The following is a 19,264-nucleotide window of genomic DNA, read 5'->3' as shown; positions in this document are numbered from 1 at the left end:
GAAGTGTATAGTGAGAAACACAGGGATTCCTGTCGTAAATCCAAATAATGTAATTGTAGTTTGAGGCATTTTCACAGATATGAACTGTTAACATCATCAGACCTAACACTGTTGGTGAAAAAGGCCAAATAAGGATCATTATTGTTGTAAAGGCTAATGGCAACTGAGTGTAGCCAGTGGCAAAGTATTTTTCGTTACCACCACAGACTGGTCATGTTCTTTGATTTATGAAAGAAAGCCTCTGTGTGTCTGGATAGAAAGGAGAATGCAGAATCAGGACACAACATCTGCTTGATCTGACTGTCTTGTACTGACGGCTATTTCAAACTACATTTATTGTTCAGAGGGAAAAACAGTTCCTTTAGTTTCAGGTCTCAGTATTTTGGGAAATACCCTCACACAGGCACACGGACATAGAGCCCCACACAGCCCCCTGTTGGTTAATTAATGAGCTGATGAGGTGCTGGTAGAAATATGTAGTAAGTTAACTAGACTGTAGAGCCAGAGAATCAATGTCCCTCTCCTTTCAGTCCTTACTCAATAACAACCCACTGGCTTTAGCTCTAAATTTACTGTACAGACATGAAAGTGGTATCAATCTTCTCATCTGCATCTCTGAGCAAGAACAGCAGATCAGGGTATATAACAACATGTTAAAATATTCCCTCAAGACCAGGCTTGTCACGATACCAGAATTTCAGTAGTCGATACCAATACCAGTGATTTCGGTCGCTTTTCTGCTGTTTTGCTAACCCTCGTCCTGGCCATGTGCATTTGTTTACAATGAAGCCAGCGAGAAATCAATCAATAACGTTATATATCATATACAGTACGATGTTACTATGTGTATATTTGTGTAGTTTAATCTGTCATAAACAAGAGATTACGGGTTATGGGGGCGTTTGTGTCACGGTGCGGAGAGGCGAGAGCTGGGTCACTGGGCCGGCAGCGCTGATCTTGCAAAGTTGGTTTTCAGCCAAGAGACGCAGTAAGTGACAGAGAGCCTTCGTTGTCCCTCGTAACAAGTTAAGCCATTTATTGAACCATCACAATTAACGCCAAAGCTGTTTAATTAAGGTAAAAATGTAGCATAGTTAAGCTACAAATCCTGCATAGTTCCTCTTTAAACTCAACTTTGCTTCAACAACTTCTCAAACTGCACAGAATTTAAAATGCAAGGGTGAGAGTGACACATTTAATTTTTCAGCTTGTACGTTCGCACTCACGAATGTTTGTTTTCACTCTGGTCTAAAACGCCTCACCACTGGCAGAGCATCATGTTTTACATGAGTTAAAATTTGAGGCGTAGGCTACACCAGGCAGTTGGAGCGGTTCGAGGTCCGGCCGCGTTCATAAAACAAGCGCTCACGCGCGTGTACTGCTCGCGTCAGTCCCGACGGGATTACATGTTGGCATCGACTTAGTACCGAAGTATCCGTTCTCATGACAACCCTACTCAAGACTAAGATGTGTGGGAAAAGATTATCCTTTAACACAATCTTAATTTGTTTCATCTTATTTGAGATACTTTTGATAGCGATTGCATCTTTCTCTGAATTAAACAGCCCTTTGGTAAAAAGCTCAAGTCTCTCTGTTTGTATTATATAATTTTATTGTGTAGCATATGAATACAATCCAGGAAGTAACAGAATAGATATTATAATGGTGTGCCAGGTGCTAAATCTCTGCCCAGATGTCTGCATTAACAATTTTATCCTCCGTGGTGATGGAGAACTGGAGAACTGCCGTGTGTGTGACTGTGTGTTAACCAAAGTAATTGACCAGGAATATGTCTTTGCATCTATTAAGTTAGCTCACTAGTTACGTTGCCAGATGCAGCGCTACAATGTCACATCCTTGCTTTTTGCTGGACTACACGATGTTGTTCTGCCCTTGCCTGCTGTCCTCGCACTCCACTGTGCTCCCAGTGTGTTTGAACACAGCCGGAGGGTTCAAAACCCTTGCAAACCTGTTTGAACGACACGAAGGAGGGATGTTTTTGATTTCACCCTGAGGAAGGAAATGCTTGTCGCTTCACGGTTTATCAGATGCTGGCAGAGCTGTTTGCGTGAATTAAACGGTTAAACTGTGGGTAAATATTGATTTAACTCTTTGCACAAACTGCACAGCTGCAGAGCTGTTGAGCTATTTGCAACGTGCCTCCTACAGTTTTACATGGAGCTAAAATTATGTTCAAATTACCTTAAGTAAATTAAAGGTTCGGGGGCACACACGCACTCTGCAGGTCAATGGGCCTACATGCCCGTCTCAGTAGATAGTCCTCACCGGCTGGGTTGTGACTATTACTGGTCATACGAGCAGAGGGTTGGGAGGGGTGTGTGTGTCTGTGTTTAGGAGCAAGTGTGTTGCTCTGCAGGTTGTTGGAGCTGTTGGCCCATCCCCCACCCCAGCTGGCTGCCTGGCTGTTCAGTGAGCTCCACTGCTCTGCTTCTCTCTCACACACACAAACACACACACACACACTCATAGAGGAAATGGTTGGTTAAAGTGCTGCATCCTTGGTCCTGTCCAGAAGAACTTTATGAGATTTGTGTGCATACAACTTTGGAAAAATCCTGTAATTTTAACCTTGTTTGTCTGGTATGAGATAATCAAAATAGGCAAAGTCAAATGAACTGTAAACCCCCATTCTCTATTGTGACCGTTAACTCTGTAAAAGTTACAGCGCTCTGCGATTGGGGAAAGTGAAAAGAGCTCATTAGAAGGTAATTTATGAGAGGAGATTGAGTTGGGTAGAAGTTGCAGTCCCAAAGATGTTGTTAGTACTTTCTCTCTATTGCTTCCAATGAAAGATTTGTGTGCCATTGCTATAATCATGATGCTGCTTTCAGGGTTAGGGTTAGGGTTAGGGTTAGTACCTGTAAACTGGGTTGAATGGAGTTAGTTGAGTTGGTATCATGCTGTGGAAAAACATTGATACATGGTTCACAACACGGTCAGACACATACAGAAGAGTTTGGAACGTTTTTTTTTTTTCGCATCTGAACCGCAATAGAAATACAAAGCCGCCAACAGAAGTAGAGCCTTTCAAGTGACATTCCCCTCTGTTGTTATTTCAGTGTATCATGCTAGAGAGTCCAAACCTGCTGCCACACTGTTACTTCTCTCTGGACAGGCAATTTACTGTATTTAAAGTATAGCATCTGCCCGTTGTAATGATTAAGGTAAGGTGTATCTTCCCTTGTTCTTGAGATGGATTTGGGCAGCCTGCTCCTAAGTTATACTTCTCCCATCATTCTCATCTGTGAGACCTTTGTTGCCATGGCTACGGAGGATGAAGAGGCTAAACTCTGATTTTGTCGATGCAGAGCTGTCAAACATTTCACCTTTTCTAATTGATGATTTTGGCCACCCAGAGTGGTTCCCATCTCACCCTCTTCGTGTTGCTCTGTCACACAGATGGTGGTGAAGACCTACATGGACATGGATCAAGACTCTGAGGAGGAGAAGCAGCAGTATCTCAGCCTGGCGCTCCACCTCGCCTCCGAGTTCTTCCTCAGGAACCCTAACAAAGATGTACGGCTACTGGTGGCCTGCTGTCTGGCTGACATCTTCAGGATCTACGCTCCAGAGGCTCCCTACACCTCTCATGACAAACTCAAGGTGAGGAACTGACCCTGGCCAACCAACGAATGGTCCAAAAGTAGCCAAAGCTTCACAGAACTGCCGATTTTATGTTTTTTAATGAATGTGCTGTAGTTAATTTACAGTCAAATCATACGCTGTCAGTGGGTTCATGTTCACCAAGTCATTAATCTTACATTAGTTTTAGCTTGAAACTGGTTTTATTGTAGCATTTAAATCTGAACACATGTCAAGGTGCTATACACATCTAGTAAGTGTTCCCTTCAAAACAACAGAGATGAGCCTTGTTGCTGTTTTATCTGAATTAATCTGCTGTGCTGAGAACTTGCAAGATTTATAAAGATCAAAAACTATTGTTGCGTGCTCAAATGTTTCCTTGTGTTTTCTCCAGGACATCTTCCTGTTCATCACGAGACAGCTGAAGGGGCTAGAAGACACCAAGAGCCCCCAGTTCAATAGATACTTCTACCTGCTGGAAGTAAGACACTTATTTGATCAAACACATGAGGAGCTGAGGAAGGGATTAGCAAACAATGACTCAATCAAATTTAAATAGTTGCACTTTCATCCCTACGGAAAATAATAATCAATTGCTGTCCGACTCCAACATGTGTTTTATGGATTGTTGTTCAAACATAAAGTACTGGGGCTGTAACCTCCCAGTTGACTGGTCGATTTATTGGTCAATACATTCTGGCTCGACCAAAATTCTGGTCGATTTTTTGTCGTGTTAATTTCAACAGGAGGACCGAGGCCTTTATTTACAAAATTACCCAGGAGACCCGGCCTTTATTGGGGGCAGGCTTTTATTTCTAAATCCCTCCTCATTTTCATCTTCCTCACGGGCTGTTCTCCTCGCTACGCTGTTTGACCTGGGTCTCTGGGCCTGTCCCAATATGCACACTCGATCACACTTACACACTTGGGCGCTTGGCGTGCGCGTTCATGGGCTTAGTGTCAGTGCGCAAGTGTGTCCCATTTCTCCAACGACCGAAAGTGCAGCGCGCTTGATTTGCACTTTACCCACACTTAAGGTAAGACCGCATCCGAGCGGTATTTGGCCAAGTATAAATCCCACAATGTACCACGGTGAAGTCCGCCATCACCGGCAGCCACAAGCCCGTTTAGGAAATGCGATTGAATTAATCTCAATAAAATTAAATTAACTTTCTATCTCATAATTATGACTTTTTAATGTCATATTTTATATTCATCATGCTCTGTTCATGTTTTTATTTTTTCGTTTTTCTTGTTTGTTTTATTTACTTACAGAGTTGGGCTTACATGTATGATCTGAATCTTGCGCATAGAGACACTTTAGGAGTAGATGAGACTGTGATCCAGCAGCACTGTTTATTAAAATTGTTGCTGTGCTGTGTGTGTGAGTGTGTCGTAGTTGTGCTACTGTGCGCAATGGCACAGGCTGCACTTGTCAAGTGTGTCCCGATTGCTTTTAAATATCCCCCCACACGCTTGGCCACTTAATCCATGCTTGCACACTATATGTAAATATACGTTCCGCCGGCAAAACGTCACCAAAGTGTGTAACCAAGCGCACTGAGTCAAGTGTGGAGGAATGGGACAGCCCCTCTGTCTCCGTGGCGCCGCAGCGCTTCACTCCCATTCAAGTCAATCAGAGCATTTTCACAGCATGCGCAAAACAAGCCGACTCGAGTGTGTAATTAATTTCAGTGCACAATATTTACGTCAAAAACGATTTAATAGAGAGCCTAAGCGGAAGCAGGAAGTAACGGCGCCATGGGACCTCAACTCTGAAAAACTCGCCATTCAAATGAATGAGACTGAAAATTTTATTTCGTGATCCAATTGAATTGCGCCATGAGAAAAAAATATGTCCTCTACCTGTTTAAAACATCACGTTTCATGAAGAGAAATCAGCCGTTCATCGTAAAACGGCAACAGAAGAATGTATTTTGTGTAAAGACCGCTCTACGGACTACAGATCTGCGTCGCACAAAAAATACGTCACCAACTGACACGGGAAAGGGCGGCATTTGGTGTGTGACGTCACCTACGCGACTTGTAGTCTTTCTGGTTACAGATTCTTCTGAATTTTATTCTACAATAGCTTTACAGCAAACTGCTGATTTCTCGGGATGAAACGTGATGTTTTAAACAGGTAGAGGTCATATTTTTTTCTCATGGCACAATTCAAACGGATCCCGAAATAAAATTTTCAGTCCCATTCATTTGAATGGCGAGTTTTTCAGAGTTGAGGTCCCATGGTGACCGTTACTCCTGCTTCCGCTTAGGCTCTCTATATAAAGCAACTCGTAGCAGAAATAATGAAAGTAATGGCAAACAAACACTGCATATCTCCAAAATCAGGCAGGTGCCAAGTAGCCTACTCATTTTAATGTAACAATTGCCGATGAGAACCGTGTCAAAAAGGAAGGGGAAAAAAAAAAAAGATTGTTTGTTGCCATGGTAATCGATCATGAAGTCCGTGATCGAAGCTTCGAAGCTTCGGTTTTTTTGGGTCAGCCCTATTATTTATAATTAATAAATTATAAATGTATTAATTAGTCGATGTCTAGTCGAAAGTTCAGGGCTTCTGTTGACCCAAAATGTCTTTGGTTGATTTCAGCCCTATGAAGTAAAATGTTGAATTACTGATCACCGATGAACAAATGTAATTTTTGTGTATTTTTCTTCATAGAACCTGGCGTGGGTGAAGTCTTACAACATTTGCTTTGAACTGGAGGATTGCAACGAGATCTTCATTCAGCTTTTCAAAACACTCTTCTCTGTCATAAAGTAAGGTCCTTGTTATCTGCTGCTGTGTCCTTTTTTGTGTCCTATTAATTTCCTTCTGAAATATCTTGGGGTTTATCAGACCTTATTTTCTACCTCTGTCCCTCTGTTAGCTCTTGTTTCGCTTACCTAGAAACACAGGAGACTGGCGTATTAGGGATGAAAATACAAATAAAATCATGGTATATGAGTAATTTTTGTTTCATTAGTTCTTCAGTCATCAAGAAATGGGTCGTCATATTTAAATAATCATCACCTTTTTCAGCTATGTTCTTCAGGTAACGCTCGGGACTAAATGTCCATGTCTCAGTCTCTGTGTCCCTCTCTGTCCACAGCAACAGCCATAACCAGAAGGTTCAGATGCACATGATGGACCTGATGAGTTCTATCATCATGGAGGGAGACGGAGTCACACAGGAGCTGCTGGATACCATCCTCATTAATCTCATCCCTGCACACAAGGTGAGATGCACAAACAAGCACGTGCATATTATAATATGATGTAGGCATGAGGCAGATTAAGTTTTACATTGTTTAGTGTAATTTTGATTGATGTTGTTGATGTATTTTTGTCTTTTCAAAATGAAGCTGAATCTGATGATAAAATGTTGATGCTCAGCACACAAGCTTGTTTCATTATCTCACAACAATGAGCCCTGCATGTTTTTCAGCCACTGTCAGTTTGAACACCAAGCTCAGTGCATGTGTGAATGTTAAACTGAAGTGCGCATAATTGAGCGAACTAATTACTGTTTAACTTTCCTTGGGACAGAATTTAAACAAGCAAGCGTACGATCTTGCCAAGACTCTGCTTAAGAGGACCGTCCAGACCATAGAGACGTGCATTGCAAACGTGAGTAGCATCCTCCACTGTGTTTATCATCCCTCTACATCTCAGTTATCTGCTCTCAGTTTGACTTTGTAGTTTTGTTTCTCTCACACTTGATGTTAGAATCTTCCAACATGATTTGCTTTCTGTTTCGGCCCTGTGTCTTGTCAAACCAAGTCGTTATCTCATGCTGTTTTTTTTCTTCCTCAGTTCTTCAATCAGGTTTTAGTGATGGGCAAGTCATCAGTCAGCGACCTGTCAGAACATGTCTTTGACCTTATCCAGGAACTGTTTGCCATCGACCCTATGCTGCTTACCTCTGTCATGCCACAGCTGGAGTTCAAACTTAAAGTAAGAACAAAACACACACTCTCAGATTAGAGCTGAGCACAACATGGAGATGGCTGACATTTTGCCTGTTTTTAACCTATGATAAAAAGAGAATTTATCTATGTTTTCAGAGCAATGATGGCGAGGAGCGTCTAGCTGTTGTACGGTTGCTAGCAAAGTTGTTTGGGGCCAAAGACTCAGAGCTGGCCTCACAGAACAGACCGCTGTGGCAGTGCTTCTTGGGACGGTGAGTTACTCTGATCGAGTTCATTCAGAACTAACAAATTAAAAGTGAGGACTTCTGTTGTAAATATCCATATATATTTTATCAATACAAGTTAGAAATTTCTAAATGTGAGCAAAGACTAGATCATTATCCTTTTTTGACAACGGAATTTAAGAGACATCTTTCTAAGGTTGGTGAAGGGCACATTTTCATTTATAAGGATAGAAATTTGTGCTGGAGTCAAATCTACCTCTAATATAATTTTGTTACTCCTTCACTTGCTTTCTCAAATTATGAGCTGAATTTATTTGATGTTAAACTGATGGTTTTCTCCAGGTTCAATGACATCCACGTTCCAGTGAGGCTAGAGTGTGTAAAGTTCGCCAGCCACTGCCTCATGAACCATCCAGACCTGGCCAGAGACCTGACAGGTTTGCTTCTACTATTATGACTCACTCTGCCTCCTGCATGCTTCCTCTTCCCTCTGAGTCAGTCCCCTCTCTGACGTCACTGAACAATGTTGACGTTGCATGTCTGCCTTTTTATCCGAACAGAGTATCTGAAGGTGCGCTCCCATGACCCAGAGGAGGCCATCCGTCATGATGTCATTGTCACCATCATTAATGCCGGAAAGAAGGACCTCAACTTGGTCAATGACCAGCTGTTAGGCTTCGTACGGGAAAGGACTTTGGACAAGAGGGTGAGATAAATGAGCTCTCACTATGGTGCCTGAGTGGTGCAGATATTATTATAGCCATGCAGGAAACGACCTAGATGGCATTTTGGGTGGTCATTGTAAAGCAGTTAACAAATACTGTGTAGTATGTACTTTATTTTTTTATAAATCAAGACAAGTATATTAATATAATACTTTCCTAAATTATTTTCCCCCTCTTCTCCCATCTCTTATAGTGGCGTGTGCGCAAAGAGGCCATGATGGGCCTGGCTCAGCTTTATAAGAAATACTGTCTTCACCACGAGGCCGGGAAGGAGTCTGCCCAGAAGATCAGCTGGATCAAAGACAAGCTGCTGCACATATACTATCAGAACAGCATTGACGACAAGTGAGAACAGTCTTACTGTACTCATCACATCGTTGGTGTTGGTGATCAGTGTGTTTTTTGTGGCTGTTGCCATGAGAAACCGTGAACTTTTAGAGAAACAGCTAAAAGAACAGAGACCTGAGCATCTGATGTGTAATATATTTTCTTCTTCCTTAGCAGCAAGTAGGAAGAGATGTGTTGCAGTAGACGAGTTAAACATTTGTGATAGAAATCATAATCAAATCAGTCGTCATCACTGTGAACTCTGCTCCTGTCTACAGGTTACTAGTAGAGAAGATCTTCGCTCAGTACATGGTGCCTCACAGTCTGGACACAGAGGAGAAGATGAAGTGTCTCTACTACCTGTACGCCTGCCTGGACACAAACGCTGTCAAGTCAGTAAACCTGCAATATCAGCACCACATGAATGAATTTCCCTTTTAATAAAGTAATTCTTAACTTAACTTAACAATCACACATTTTAGATTGTTAACTGAATACTGGCCCGTTAGATCCATATTTTCTCTAAACTTATACTTAGAGTATATTTTATATGAAACACAGCAGCGTAATGGCAACAGAGAAGGACTACATAGCACAGCATCTCCTCTTACTTGTTTCCCCTCTGTTTGTGTAATTGATCCTTGTTTCCAGGGCTCTGAATGAGATGTGGAAGTGTCAGAACATGCTCAGAGGCCTTGTAAAAGAGCTGCTGGACCTGCACAAGCTGCCAGTGGTGCGCTGACACACACACACACACACACATCCACAAAACTGACATCTCCCCTATCTTTTAAAGCACAAGTCTTGAGTAAATCTGATTTGTATCTCTCTCTTTTCGTTGTTAGTCTGAGGCCAATAACACAGCCATGTTTGGAAAGCTGATGAGTATTGCCAGTAAGTAATAAACACAAAGACCTTTTTAACTGCTGCACACTATCACATCTCCACATTGGTAAAGATTATTTCTTCTTGATTAAGTAGCTGGCGTCCTAATCAATCATGAGGCTTAATCCAAACTCTGTTTCTGGTGTTTCCAGAGAACCTGCCAGATGCAGGAAAGGCCCAGGACTTCATGAAGAAGTTCAACCAGGTTCTCGGGGAGGACGAGAAGCTCCGGGTCCAGCTGGAGATGCTCATCAGTCCGACCTGCTCTTGTAAACAGGCTGAGATCTGTGTGGTGAGAGGACACTGGACACCTGTCTATCTAGCATATACACTCATACATAGACTGGCAGCCATTCATCTGTCTTATTTTAATACATAGACACAGGTGTTAACTCTGCAGACAGAGACGAGGCTCAATGCTGGGAGTCTGTTTTTGAGCCTAAGACGGAAATAAATCAATGCAGCTTTAAATCCCAGGGGATGATGTGGTCGCTCAGAGAAAGAGGGAAGTTGTATTACAAACTGATAATAGTTGTTTTTTGTTTTTTTATAGTATTTTCCAATTGTGGTCACAGAACATTATAGAAGTTTCATAGTAGTAGACGGGTAGAACATTTATTCTCAAATAATCAATACTTAATGCCTGGTTCAAGATAACAAAGCAAATCTTGCAGCAGAAATAATATCTGCACCTGTTATACTTTTGTGTTTGGTTTGATTTATGTGAAACTGCAATATGACTGAAAGAGAAACTTGTCCCTGATGCATACACGAACGTTGGTATTAACAGTATTCCTATTTGTTGGTGCAGAGGGAGATCACTCGGAAGTTGACGTTCCCCAAACAGCCCACCAACCCCTTCCTGGAGATGGTCAAGTTCCTGCTGGAGCGCATTGCTCCTGTCCACATCGACTCCGAGGCCATCAGGTCAGAAAAATTCACAATCCTTTCAACACACCAAGTATCCTGGTTTAAGTTCAGTTTTATTCTCTAAATTTCACAACAAAGTATAGTCTAAATTATAATCCCAAAAGAATATAATGAAAAGGCATGAAATTGCCTTGAAATCCTGTTTAATTAGAATTAAGGGGCTTTTTATACAGTTTACATAAACAGAGGAGAACCAATAGTGTGTGTGTTCCCCTGTCTCTGATGTGCTTCATGGACTCTGTCTGTGCTATTGTGTAATACATTACCAGGCTTTTCTCATTCACTGAGACACCTAGTGGGGGTGAGGTGTCACTGCAGACCTCAGTCAGGGCACATATTTAACCCTTTCTGCTTTATGGAAAAACACCATGAGAGAGGAAGCACTCCAGCTGAATCACTTCAAGTACTCAAGTTGCACAGCATAACAATTTCTTAAATGTTTAATTCCTGCTTGAATGTTGTGCTAGGGGACCCTGACGTGCTTAAATTTGCATGAAAACAATGGCTTAAATTAGGTTATGAGAAGGATACTAATAATTTACAGTGGTATGTTGATGATAATAAATGTCTTGTTTTAGTGCCCTGGTGAAGCTGCTCAATAAGTCCATTGAGGGCACAGCTGATGACGATGAGGAGGGTGTTACCCCTGATACAGCCATCCGCTCAGGCCTGGAGCTACTCAAGGTACTTAACATGGACCAAGCACAGAGGTTTCAAGTCTGCAAAAGTTAATTTCTGTATTGCAACGTGCATGATTGTTTGTGTTAAATGGTGTGGCTTTAACATAAAGTAAACACTATTGCTGTCTTTTTAGGGTAAACTTGTATATCTGAAAGGTATTCTGATGAATGAAGGTAAGAAAGTAAATTATATCTGTTATATTTCATTCCCTTTAGGTCCTGTCATTCACCCACCCCACAGCGTTTCACTCAGCAGAGACCTACGAGTCCCTGCTCCAGTGTTTGAAAATGGAGGATGACAAAGTGGCAGAAGCAGCCATCCAGATTTTCAGAAACACTGGGCAAAAGATTGAGACGGAGCTACAACAGATAAGATCGTAAGAGAAAAGATTGTGAACAGAAAGTGATGAATTCAGACTTTACAATGTGCCTTTTGTTGAACACCTTTCCAGAGCAGTAGTTTACATACAGTAAAGCTACTGGCAAATCAGAGCTAAAAAGGGAAAATTGTGTTCACATATGACAACTACACAATAAAGGCAAGCTTATGAGAAGAATGAGATTGTAAAGTCTAATATTGTTGTGTAAGCCTAATATCTGCTGTGCCCACCAGGACCCTGATTCCCGTCTTGCACCAGAAAGCCAAGCGGGGCACACCTCACCAGGCCAAGCAGGCTGTCCACTGTATCCATGCCATCTTCAACAACAAGGAAGTGCAGCTGGCACAGATTTTTGAGGTAGGGGGATCTGCCTTGTGTTACAGATGGAAGATGGTGTTTAATGTTTGTTTTTTTTTGCTTTGCCCTTTACGATCTGTTTTGTTATCTGTTATCTCCAGCCTTTGTCACGAAGTCTGAACGCAGACGTCCCAGAGCAGCTCATTACTCCACTGGTGTCATTGGGCCACATCTCCATGCTGGCCCCCGATCAGTTTGCCTCACCAATGAAATCCATTGTGGCGAATTTCATCGTGAAGGACCTGCTCATGAATGACAGGGTATGAGAAGAACAAAGTTTACACTTAAACATACAAGCGAGACCACTGCGTACATGATGACATACTTGGTATTGTATTCGTGTTGTCGTAGCAGTGTCGCGGGAACGGTTTGTAAATGACAACTTTGAACAAAGGGTGTGAATGCTCTGTTTTTAAATCTTCAACTATTACAGGGTTTCTACAGGTCATTAAAAAGCATTAAAAGTCATTAAATATATTTTGCTAAAATTAAGGCCTTAAATGGCATTAAAAGGCATTAAATCTGATTCTCAAAGGCATTAAAAAATTGATTGATTCATACAGTGAGATTTTGATATCATTACATCCCTATAGAGCACAAAGAGCAGAGAAATAGGGGGATTATACAGTTAATCTACAGTAAAATTAAACGTGGGTGAAGAAATGGAGAATTTTCTAAATTCATATTTTTAGGTGGTGGCAGGATACTGTTGACTTTTTTTTTTTTTAATCGCTATCAGCAAAAATCGGAATCGGCAGGTCAGGCTTTTTAAAAATCGGTGATCGGCCAGAAAATTGCAGTCGGTGCTCCTCTATCGGTGTGATAAACATGCAGAACCAAGTAATTGCGTGTGTATATGTGTATATAGGTAAGTGTATATATGCACACGTATAGTATTTGCAGTCACGGGCATTAAAAATGTTTGAAATGGCATTAAAAAGGGCATTAAAAAGCATTAAATTAGATTTGCTGGTACCTGCAGAAACCCTGTATTAGCTACGTTAGCTACATTAGCATGGCTTCAGTGATGTTCGTCAGTTACAACTGTTCAAAGACTCATACATTCAGGATTTTCAAAATTTTCCCATTTTTACTGCTTTTAGCACCATTCATCTCTCCGATTACAAGTTTTACTTTTCTATAGCTTCAGCCTTTCCAGCACTGGAAATCCTTCAGCATTTACATGCATTTTCTGTAGGAAATGTTTTTCTGGTTGAGTATAATACATTTAAACAAAGAAGAGTGAATATGTGACTATGTGACTGCTTCCCTTCGTCTTTCCAGTCAGTGGGAAACAAGAACGGCAAGCTGTGGACCACTGATGAGGAAGTCTCACCTGAGGTTCTAGCTAAGGTAAGAGGCAAACCCAACTGGAATTTAAGTCCTGTCAGATTAATAATTATTACTTTTGTCCTTGTAATTTATGCTCTTCCTGTCCCTACAGGTGCAGGCGATCAAGCTGCTGGTGCGCTGGTTACTAGGCATGAAGAACAACCAATCTAAGTCGGCAAACTCCACCTTACGCCTGCTGTCAGCGATGTTGGTCAGCGAGGGCGACCTCACAGAGCAGAAGAAGATCAGGTACGTCCGTGATTTAAGATCAAGGTGGCCAGTCAGAGCAGAGCTGTTGGTGCTAATGAGGAGGATCTCAAAACAGATGCACGTTAGACACAGACCCCAGTATAGAAAAAACAAACAAGCTGGTGTTTATGAAGTTAAAGTCATGAATTAAGAATTTAACTGTTTGAGAACAGATTTGCAAGTTATAAATGTGTATTTAAATCTTTCTCCGTCATCCCTCTTCCCCTTGCTTTTCCCTCTCTCCTGCAGTAAATCAGACATGTCTCGGCTGAGGCTGGCCGCAGGTGGAGCCATTATGAAGTTGGCCCAGGAGCCCTGTTACCATGACATCATCACACCTGAACAGTTTCAACTCTGCGGCCTTGTTATCAATGTTAGTTACACTTTTACATCTGGGAAGACGGGAAGAAAAAAACGTTCCCGTCAGTTTCTCTTTCTCTTTTCTTATCACTAAGTTTCTTTCTCCTCACTTGCAGGATGAGTGCTACCAGGTTCGTCAGATCTTTGCCCAGAAGTTGCACCTGGCTCTTGTCAAGCTGATGCTGCCCCTGGAGTACCTGGCCGTCTTTGCCCTCTGTGCCAAGGACCCAGTGAAGGAGCGCCGCGCCCACGCCAGACAGTGCCTCCTCAAAAACATCTCCGTCCGCAGAGAGTACATCAAACAAAATCCGCTCGCTCAGGGTCGGTGTTTAACCTGTGGAAGTTTTTTTTTTTTTTTCTCTCTGAAACTTCACGTGCTCCATGAGTGCACATGGCTACTGTTGTCATTTTACAGAGCACTGGACACCAGTAGCATGAGAAAGAAACAGTTTGTGGTGTTAATTCTCCAGTCAGAGGTTATTAAACTGTTTGATGGAAGTATGGCATTTATATGTAAATTTTATCAGTCACATGTTTCATTTACATCATTAATTCACTAAGCTAAGTCTGCTAAGGTATATCTAGGACAAACTTTCTTTAAGTGCTTTGTTAATCCTGCATCAGTTGTTACGTTTTCATGTTCAGCTCATATTTTTCCAGACACACACACAGGGATACATACTCAAGCACATACATCCTTGTGGAAATTAAATGTGGTTATTCTCTCTCTCTCTCTCTCTCTCTCTGTCCCTGCAGAAAAACTTGTCTCCCTCCTTCCTGAATATGTCGTTCCCTACATGATCCACCTGCTGGCCCACGACCCAGACTTCACAAAACCACATGAATATGAACAGCTCAAAGACATCAAAGAGTGAGTGTTGACCCAGTGGTTTGTGTCCAACACTGTCCCTGACGACCAGGACACAGCTGAATATTATTTGAGAATGTTTTAGACTCACAACAGTAAAGATGCACAAATGATCAAGTCATGATATGCAACGTGTTAATTGTGTGGATGCCTATTTGTTGTAGGTGCCTGTGGTTCATGCTGGAAGTCCTGATGACTAAGAATGAGAACAACAGTCATGCCTTTCTAAGAAAGATGGTAGAGAACATCAAACAGACCAAGGATGCACAGTGTCCCGATGATACAAAGGCCAACGAGGTGCATACACGTTTTATTCATGAATAAATTAAAATAAAACGGGATAAACCAACATCAGTAAAAGAGCCGACATGAAATTAGCTGTAGGTCTATTGAACAGACATTTGTATTTGCGGAAAATAAATTGGTAGTTGCGGATGTATAGAATACATAATTCATGATGAAATTAAATGGTGACTATCCATATTTTAACATATGTTGAATCAGAAGGCTGTTCAAACGGTAAAGACTTGAATGTTAATGGTAAAGTGGTGTTACTTTAAACAAAGGAAGCACAAACTGTTATCAGATGAGCTCTGTCTGTGATGTTGTTGTGGCTACAGAAGCTGTACATCGTCTGTGATGTTGCCCTCTTCGTGATTGCCAACAAGAGCACTGCGTGTCACCTGGATTCTCCGAAAGACCCCGTCTTACCTTCCAAGTTCTTCATCATACAGGACAAGGCAATACACACACACACACACACACACACACACACACACACACACACACACACACACACACACATTAACCATTATGTGAAGATCATACATTAAAACTTGTTAAAAGAAACCTTTGAAACCTCTCAAATATAAACACAACCTTTGCTTCCCCTGTGGTGGGTGGCACCACAGCAACTCAAACTCTTCTTCAACAACACTTAGCGTCCACACTGTCATAAATAAAGGCACACATTTTCAAAATCCTGATTTTTTGTAGTTGACATTTGTAATTTAGCAGTTTATGCTAATCTGATTTTTTCTACTAATTCATTTCAACAGGAATTCAAAAATGATAAGGAGTATCTTTCGACAGACATGAGGCAAATGCTGCTCACTGGGAAGGTAAATAAAAAACGTTTCATGCTTCCATAACCTCTGTAAACAGAACTATGTAGTCAGCGCATTGCTGAGCTGAGATCAGTTTGTAATATGTAAGGTTTGCTTTAAGTGGGTGGAGGGCCTTCTTGGTATTAATTCAGGAAACTAGAGTTCATTATGATGTTAAATTTAAGAAGAAAAACTGTATTATTTTCAAACATCCCTATGAATATATTAGTATTCAGAGTCTACAAGTGTAACGTTTGTGTCTGAGAGGGGATGTAACACATTAATATTGACTTGAATGATACATTGATGCTTGATCATTACACCTCCTCGCAGCCTAAACCAGCTCCAGTGTTGGGAGCTGTGAACAAGCCCCTAACGGTACCAGGAAGACGAATCTTCACCAAGACCACCCCAGCCTCAGACACAGCCAGCAACACCAGCACCAACTCCTCTCCGCTGAGCTCCACATCCATCAACAAGAACAGGTTTGTGTTGTGCCGGTTCATACTTTAAAAGAACAAGTTCAAAGTTCATTGCATACAGATGGAAACACACTTGTTCATGTTCATTCTTCACGAAGACGGCAACTTTATTCATTCAGTTCAGCGTTTATAAAAAATATGAACATATTCAAACACTTGCTCACACGTGCACCTAAATAGAGGGTGATTCATCGTTGGGGTTATTTATTTATTTTCTCTTTTTTTTTTAATGTGTCTTGTAGCAACAGCAACGCTGCCATAGAGCCAACAGAGAGTCGGGCGCAGGAAAACAACGAGAACCCAGTGATCAAGAATGATGAGGTGAAGAAGGTAAGATAGATATTTACTTGAACTACAACATTCAGACTTACAGCTGTGTTTTGTTCACTGATATTTTTGTCACCGTCTTTCAGGATGAGCCAAGTCAAAATGTGACCCCAGATGCCGGGACAGAAGCGTCGCCTGTCAAGAGACGCGGCCGTCCACCGAAAGCGTCCGCTGCTCCGGCGGCTGAAAAGGAAGGAGCAGCGCCACCAACAGGAGGCGGAGCTGGCAGAGGCAGGAAGAGAGCAGCTGACCCCAACTCCAGCCCGTCTGCAGACTCAATCAACATCAAGATGTCAAAACAGCAGGCGCAGAATGATGAAGGGACAAAGAGACAAATTGACCTACAGAGGTGAGAGCAGAGAAAAGAAGCTGAAGATTCAGAAAAGGGACAACATTAAGTGAAGTAAAAGCCCTCAGTGTGGTGTTTTTAAATGTCTCTAAACCAATAGGTATTTAATCCTGTCCTTCAGATGTCAGCTTTGTTTTTTTCTCAGCAGGGGGTCATTTGTGAGCAGAGACAATGAGAGGGTGAGGTGGAGGTGGAGAGAGCCTGGAGAGGAGACAGGGAGAGCTGTAGAGACATTCACCCTCCTCCTGGGCAGTGAGGGAGACATTGAGGTAGAGCTAGAGTCCAGTCCAGAGGGCGCTCTGTGTGGCAGGAAGGACAAAGAGAGACAGCCCCCCACCCACGGACAGACCAGCTGTGCAGCCAAGTTCGACACAAACGGCCAGGGAGATACAAAGTCCACGCGGAGGAGAGTTTCCTCTGGCAGGCAGGGAGAGCACAACGGTGCAGAGAAGGCAGGAGGACTGGCAGTGAGTTGGTTTAGTGCAGGAAGTCTCTGAACACAGAGCGTCCAGCTGTTGCGTGTTGTGTCAGTCAACCCGAAACAAACTACAACTAATATATGCTAATTTTGGAAGCAGATGAAGTCAAAATGAGGCTAGAAAAACAAAAGAGATGGTAAATTAGCTGTTAAATTCCACACAATGCCATTATTAGAGTGAAATATAAGCGTATTTACTATATTGCGTCAAATTATGCATGACAACCTCGACAAATAACTTTTGTTACAAAGGCCGGGTTCAAAGCTGTCACTGACATCAAGTCGGAAAATCATAGCTCTCAGATGATACTCGAATTTCCAATCTGTAATTCCTGAGTTTGATGCCGTTGAATTAATTTTTCACAACTCGGAGCTTGTTTTTTTCGAGTTGCGAATTGTCTTGGACGCAGCATGATTATTAACCATTTAGAGAAATACACATTTTCTTTCTGGTGGGCCCTTTAATGAGGAGAGCAGTATTTTTTTTGGACGATACTGGAAAACAAAGTATAGTTCAAAATATTCTTACCAACATTCAAAAGCGTATGAAGTGACATGTTTTATTTAGTTTGTGACGCTGAGTTTGAACTTTGTTGTGTTTCAGGTAAAGAGAAAACTGGCGAAGGTGAAATCCAGACTGTAGAGAACGGGCCAGACTCCTCCTCATAACCTTCCCAACCCTTCGCACACGCTCCTCTGACTCTTAAAGCTTTCCTGGACACATTATGGACCTTTCGTAAAAACACAAACATAAAGGATACATACACGCACGCACACAATTACACACATACACACACATACGTCACTGATATCCTAGAAGGTTTTAAACACCTTGTAGTCATGATTTGAAGCTCATTGTATGTAGGTCTTACTCAAAAAAAAACATGTTATTTTTTTCCTTTGTGTTTGTTGCTCTTTGCTTCTTTTGTGGAGCTGTTTTTAAGAAAAAAAAACAGGATGGACATTTTACAAACATTTTAATCTGATGATGATTGTTGCATATTAAATTCCCTGGGAAAAATCCTACTGTATGTCTCCTGACCTCTTCCTCTCTGTGTCTTCTGTTGCACAATAGTTCTGATTTCACTTGTTTTACTTAACACAGTTGTATTTTGTAAATACCCATGTGCAACTTTCCAGTTAAACTTTTTCAATATTAAGGACAGTTCAAAAAAAAATTGCGGAAAACGGCTTAAATATGAGGACATCGATGCATTTAACAGATGTACTGGCACCAAAATTTTATAAACTTTGGTATGTTTAGGTTTCTAACTTTGGTATGTTTAGGTGCTTTGGTTTGGTTCTAGCGTTACAAGGCCAGGTAGAAACTCTCCGTGGCTTCGTTACTGCCACCTGTAATGCTGTTGAAGGCCTTTTATTATTCATTTCCAGTGTGTTCATGGACAAATTGAAGCTGTCAGACTTTTCTGAATACTGTGTTCCAAGCTCTGTTTGCCTCATCCCCTAGACTGGTCAGGGGCTCTGAAATCGAGCTGGGTCTGAATTACCTTTTTGTTTTTTTACTGCTGAAGTATGTAACAGTACTTTGGAATGCATAAATGATATATTACTATACGAGTATGTTCAAGGTTTTTGTTCATCTTTTACAATTAAATATTTTTTGTACTTTTGTCAGTTTTCTGTTGGGTTAAAGCCTGCTGTTAGGCAC

General features: G+C 41.6%; 1 protein-coding gene across 7 annotated transcripts in view; it reads left to right on the top strand.

Moving 5' to 3' along the window:
• pds5a (PDS5 cohesin associated factor A) overlaps positions 1–18,491 on the top strand; it is a 48,442-nt gene extending 29,951 nt beyond the window's left edge. For 5 of the 7 annotated variants that reach the window (XM_085777734.1, XM_085777710.1, XM_085777702.1 and 2 more), the window contains exons 3-28: positions 3,421–3,624; positions 3,998–4,084; positions 6,287–6,384; positions 6,717–6,843; positions 7,154–7,234; positions 7,421–7,561; positions 7,672–7,787; positions 8,103–8,197; positions 8,321–8,466; positions 8,679–8,830; positions 9,091–9,204; positions 9,464–9,545; positions 9,658–9,706; positions 9,850–9,989; positions 10,509–10,624; positions 11,206–11,311; positions 11,524–11,684; positions 11,921–12,044; positions 12,146–12,304; positions 13,329–13,397; positions 13,489–13,625; positions 13,875–13,998; positions 14,102–14,306; positions 14,742–14,856; positions 15,018–15,150; positions 15,474–15,701. In XM_085777734.1, the coding sequence (XP_085633860.1) occupies positions 3,421–3,624; positions 3,998–4,084; positions 6,287–6,384; positions 6,717–6,843; positions 7,154–7,234; positions 7,421–7,561; positions 7,672–7,787; positions 8,103–8,197; positions 8,321–8,466; positions 8,679–8,830; positions 9,091–9,204; positions 9,464–9,545; positions 9,658–9,706; positions 9,850–9,989; positions 10,509–10,624; positions 11,206–11,311; positions 11,524–11,684; positions 11,921–12,044; positions 12,146–12,304; positions 13,329–13,397; positions 13,489–13,625; positions 13,875–13,998; positions 14,102–14,306; positions 14,742–14,856; positions 15,018–15,150; positions 15,474–15,686 (3,294 nt within the window). In that variant the 3' untranslated portion in view covers positions 15,687–15,701. Of the gene's footprint in view, positions 1–3,420; positions 3,625–3,997; positions 4,085–6,286; positions 6,385–6,716; positions 6,844–7,153; positions 7,235–7,420; positions 7,562–7,671; positions 7,788–8,102; positions 8,198–8,320; positions 8,467–8,678; positions 8,831–9,090; positions 9,205–9,463; positions 9,546–9,657; positions 9,707–9,849; positions 9,990–10,508; positions 10,625–11,205; positions 11,312–11,523; positions 11,685–11,920; positions 12,045–12,145; positions 12,305–13,328; positions 13,398–13,488; positions 13,626–13,874; positions 13,999–14,101; positions 14,307–14,741; positions 14,857–15,017; positions 15,151–15,473; positions 15,702–15,906; positions 15,975–16,292; positions 16,445–16,683; positions 16,772–16,854; positions 17,122–17,262; positions 17,585–18,199 lie in introns of those variants that run through there. The other 2 variants (XM_085777743.1, XM_085777752.1) reach the window with 2 other exon arrangements.
• Positions 18,492–19,264: the final 773 nt, after the last annotated feature.

The sequence above is a fragment of the Trachurus japonicus genome, chromosome 1 (genome assembly GCF_045865225.1).
Source record: "Trachurus japonicus isolate A0001 chromosome 1, Traja_1.0".
NCBI lineage: Eukaryota > Metazoa > Chordata > Actinopteri > Carangiformes > Carangidae > Trachurus > Trachurus japonicus.
This window is presented reverse-complemented; position numbering and strand designations above follow the sequence as displayed.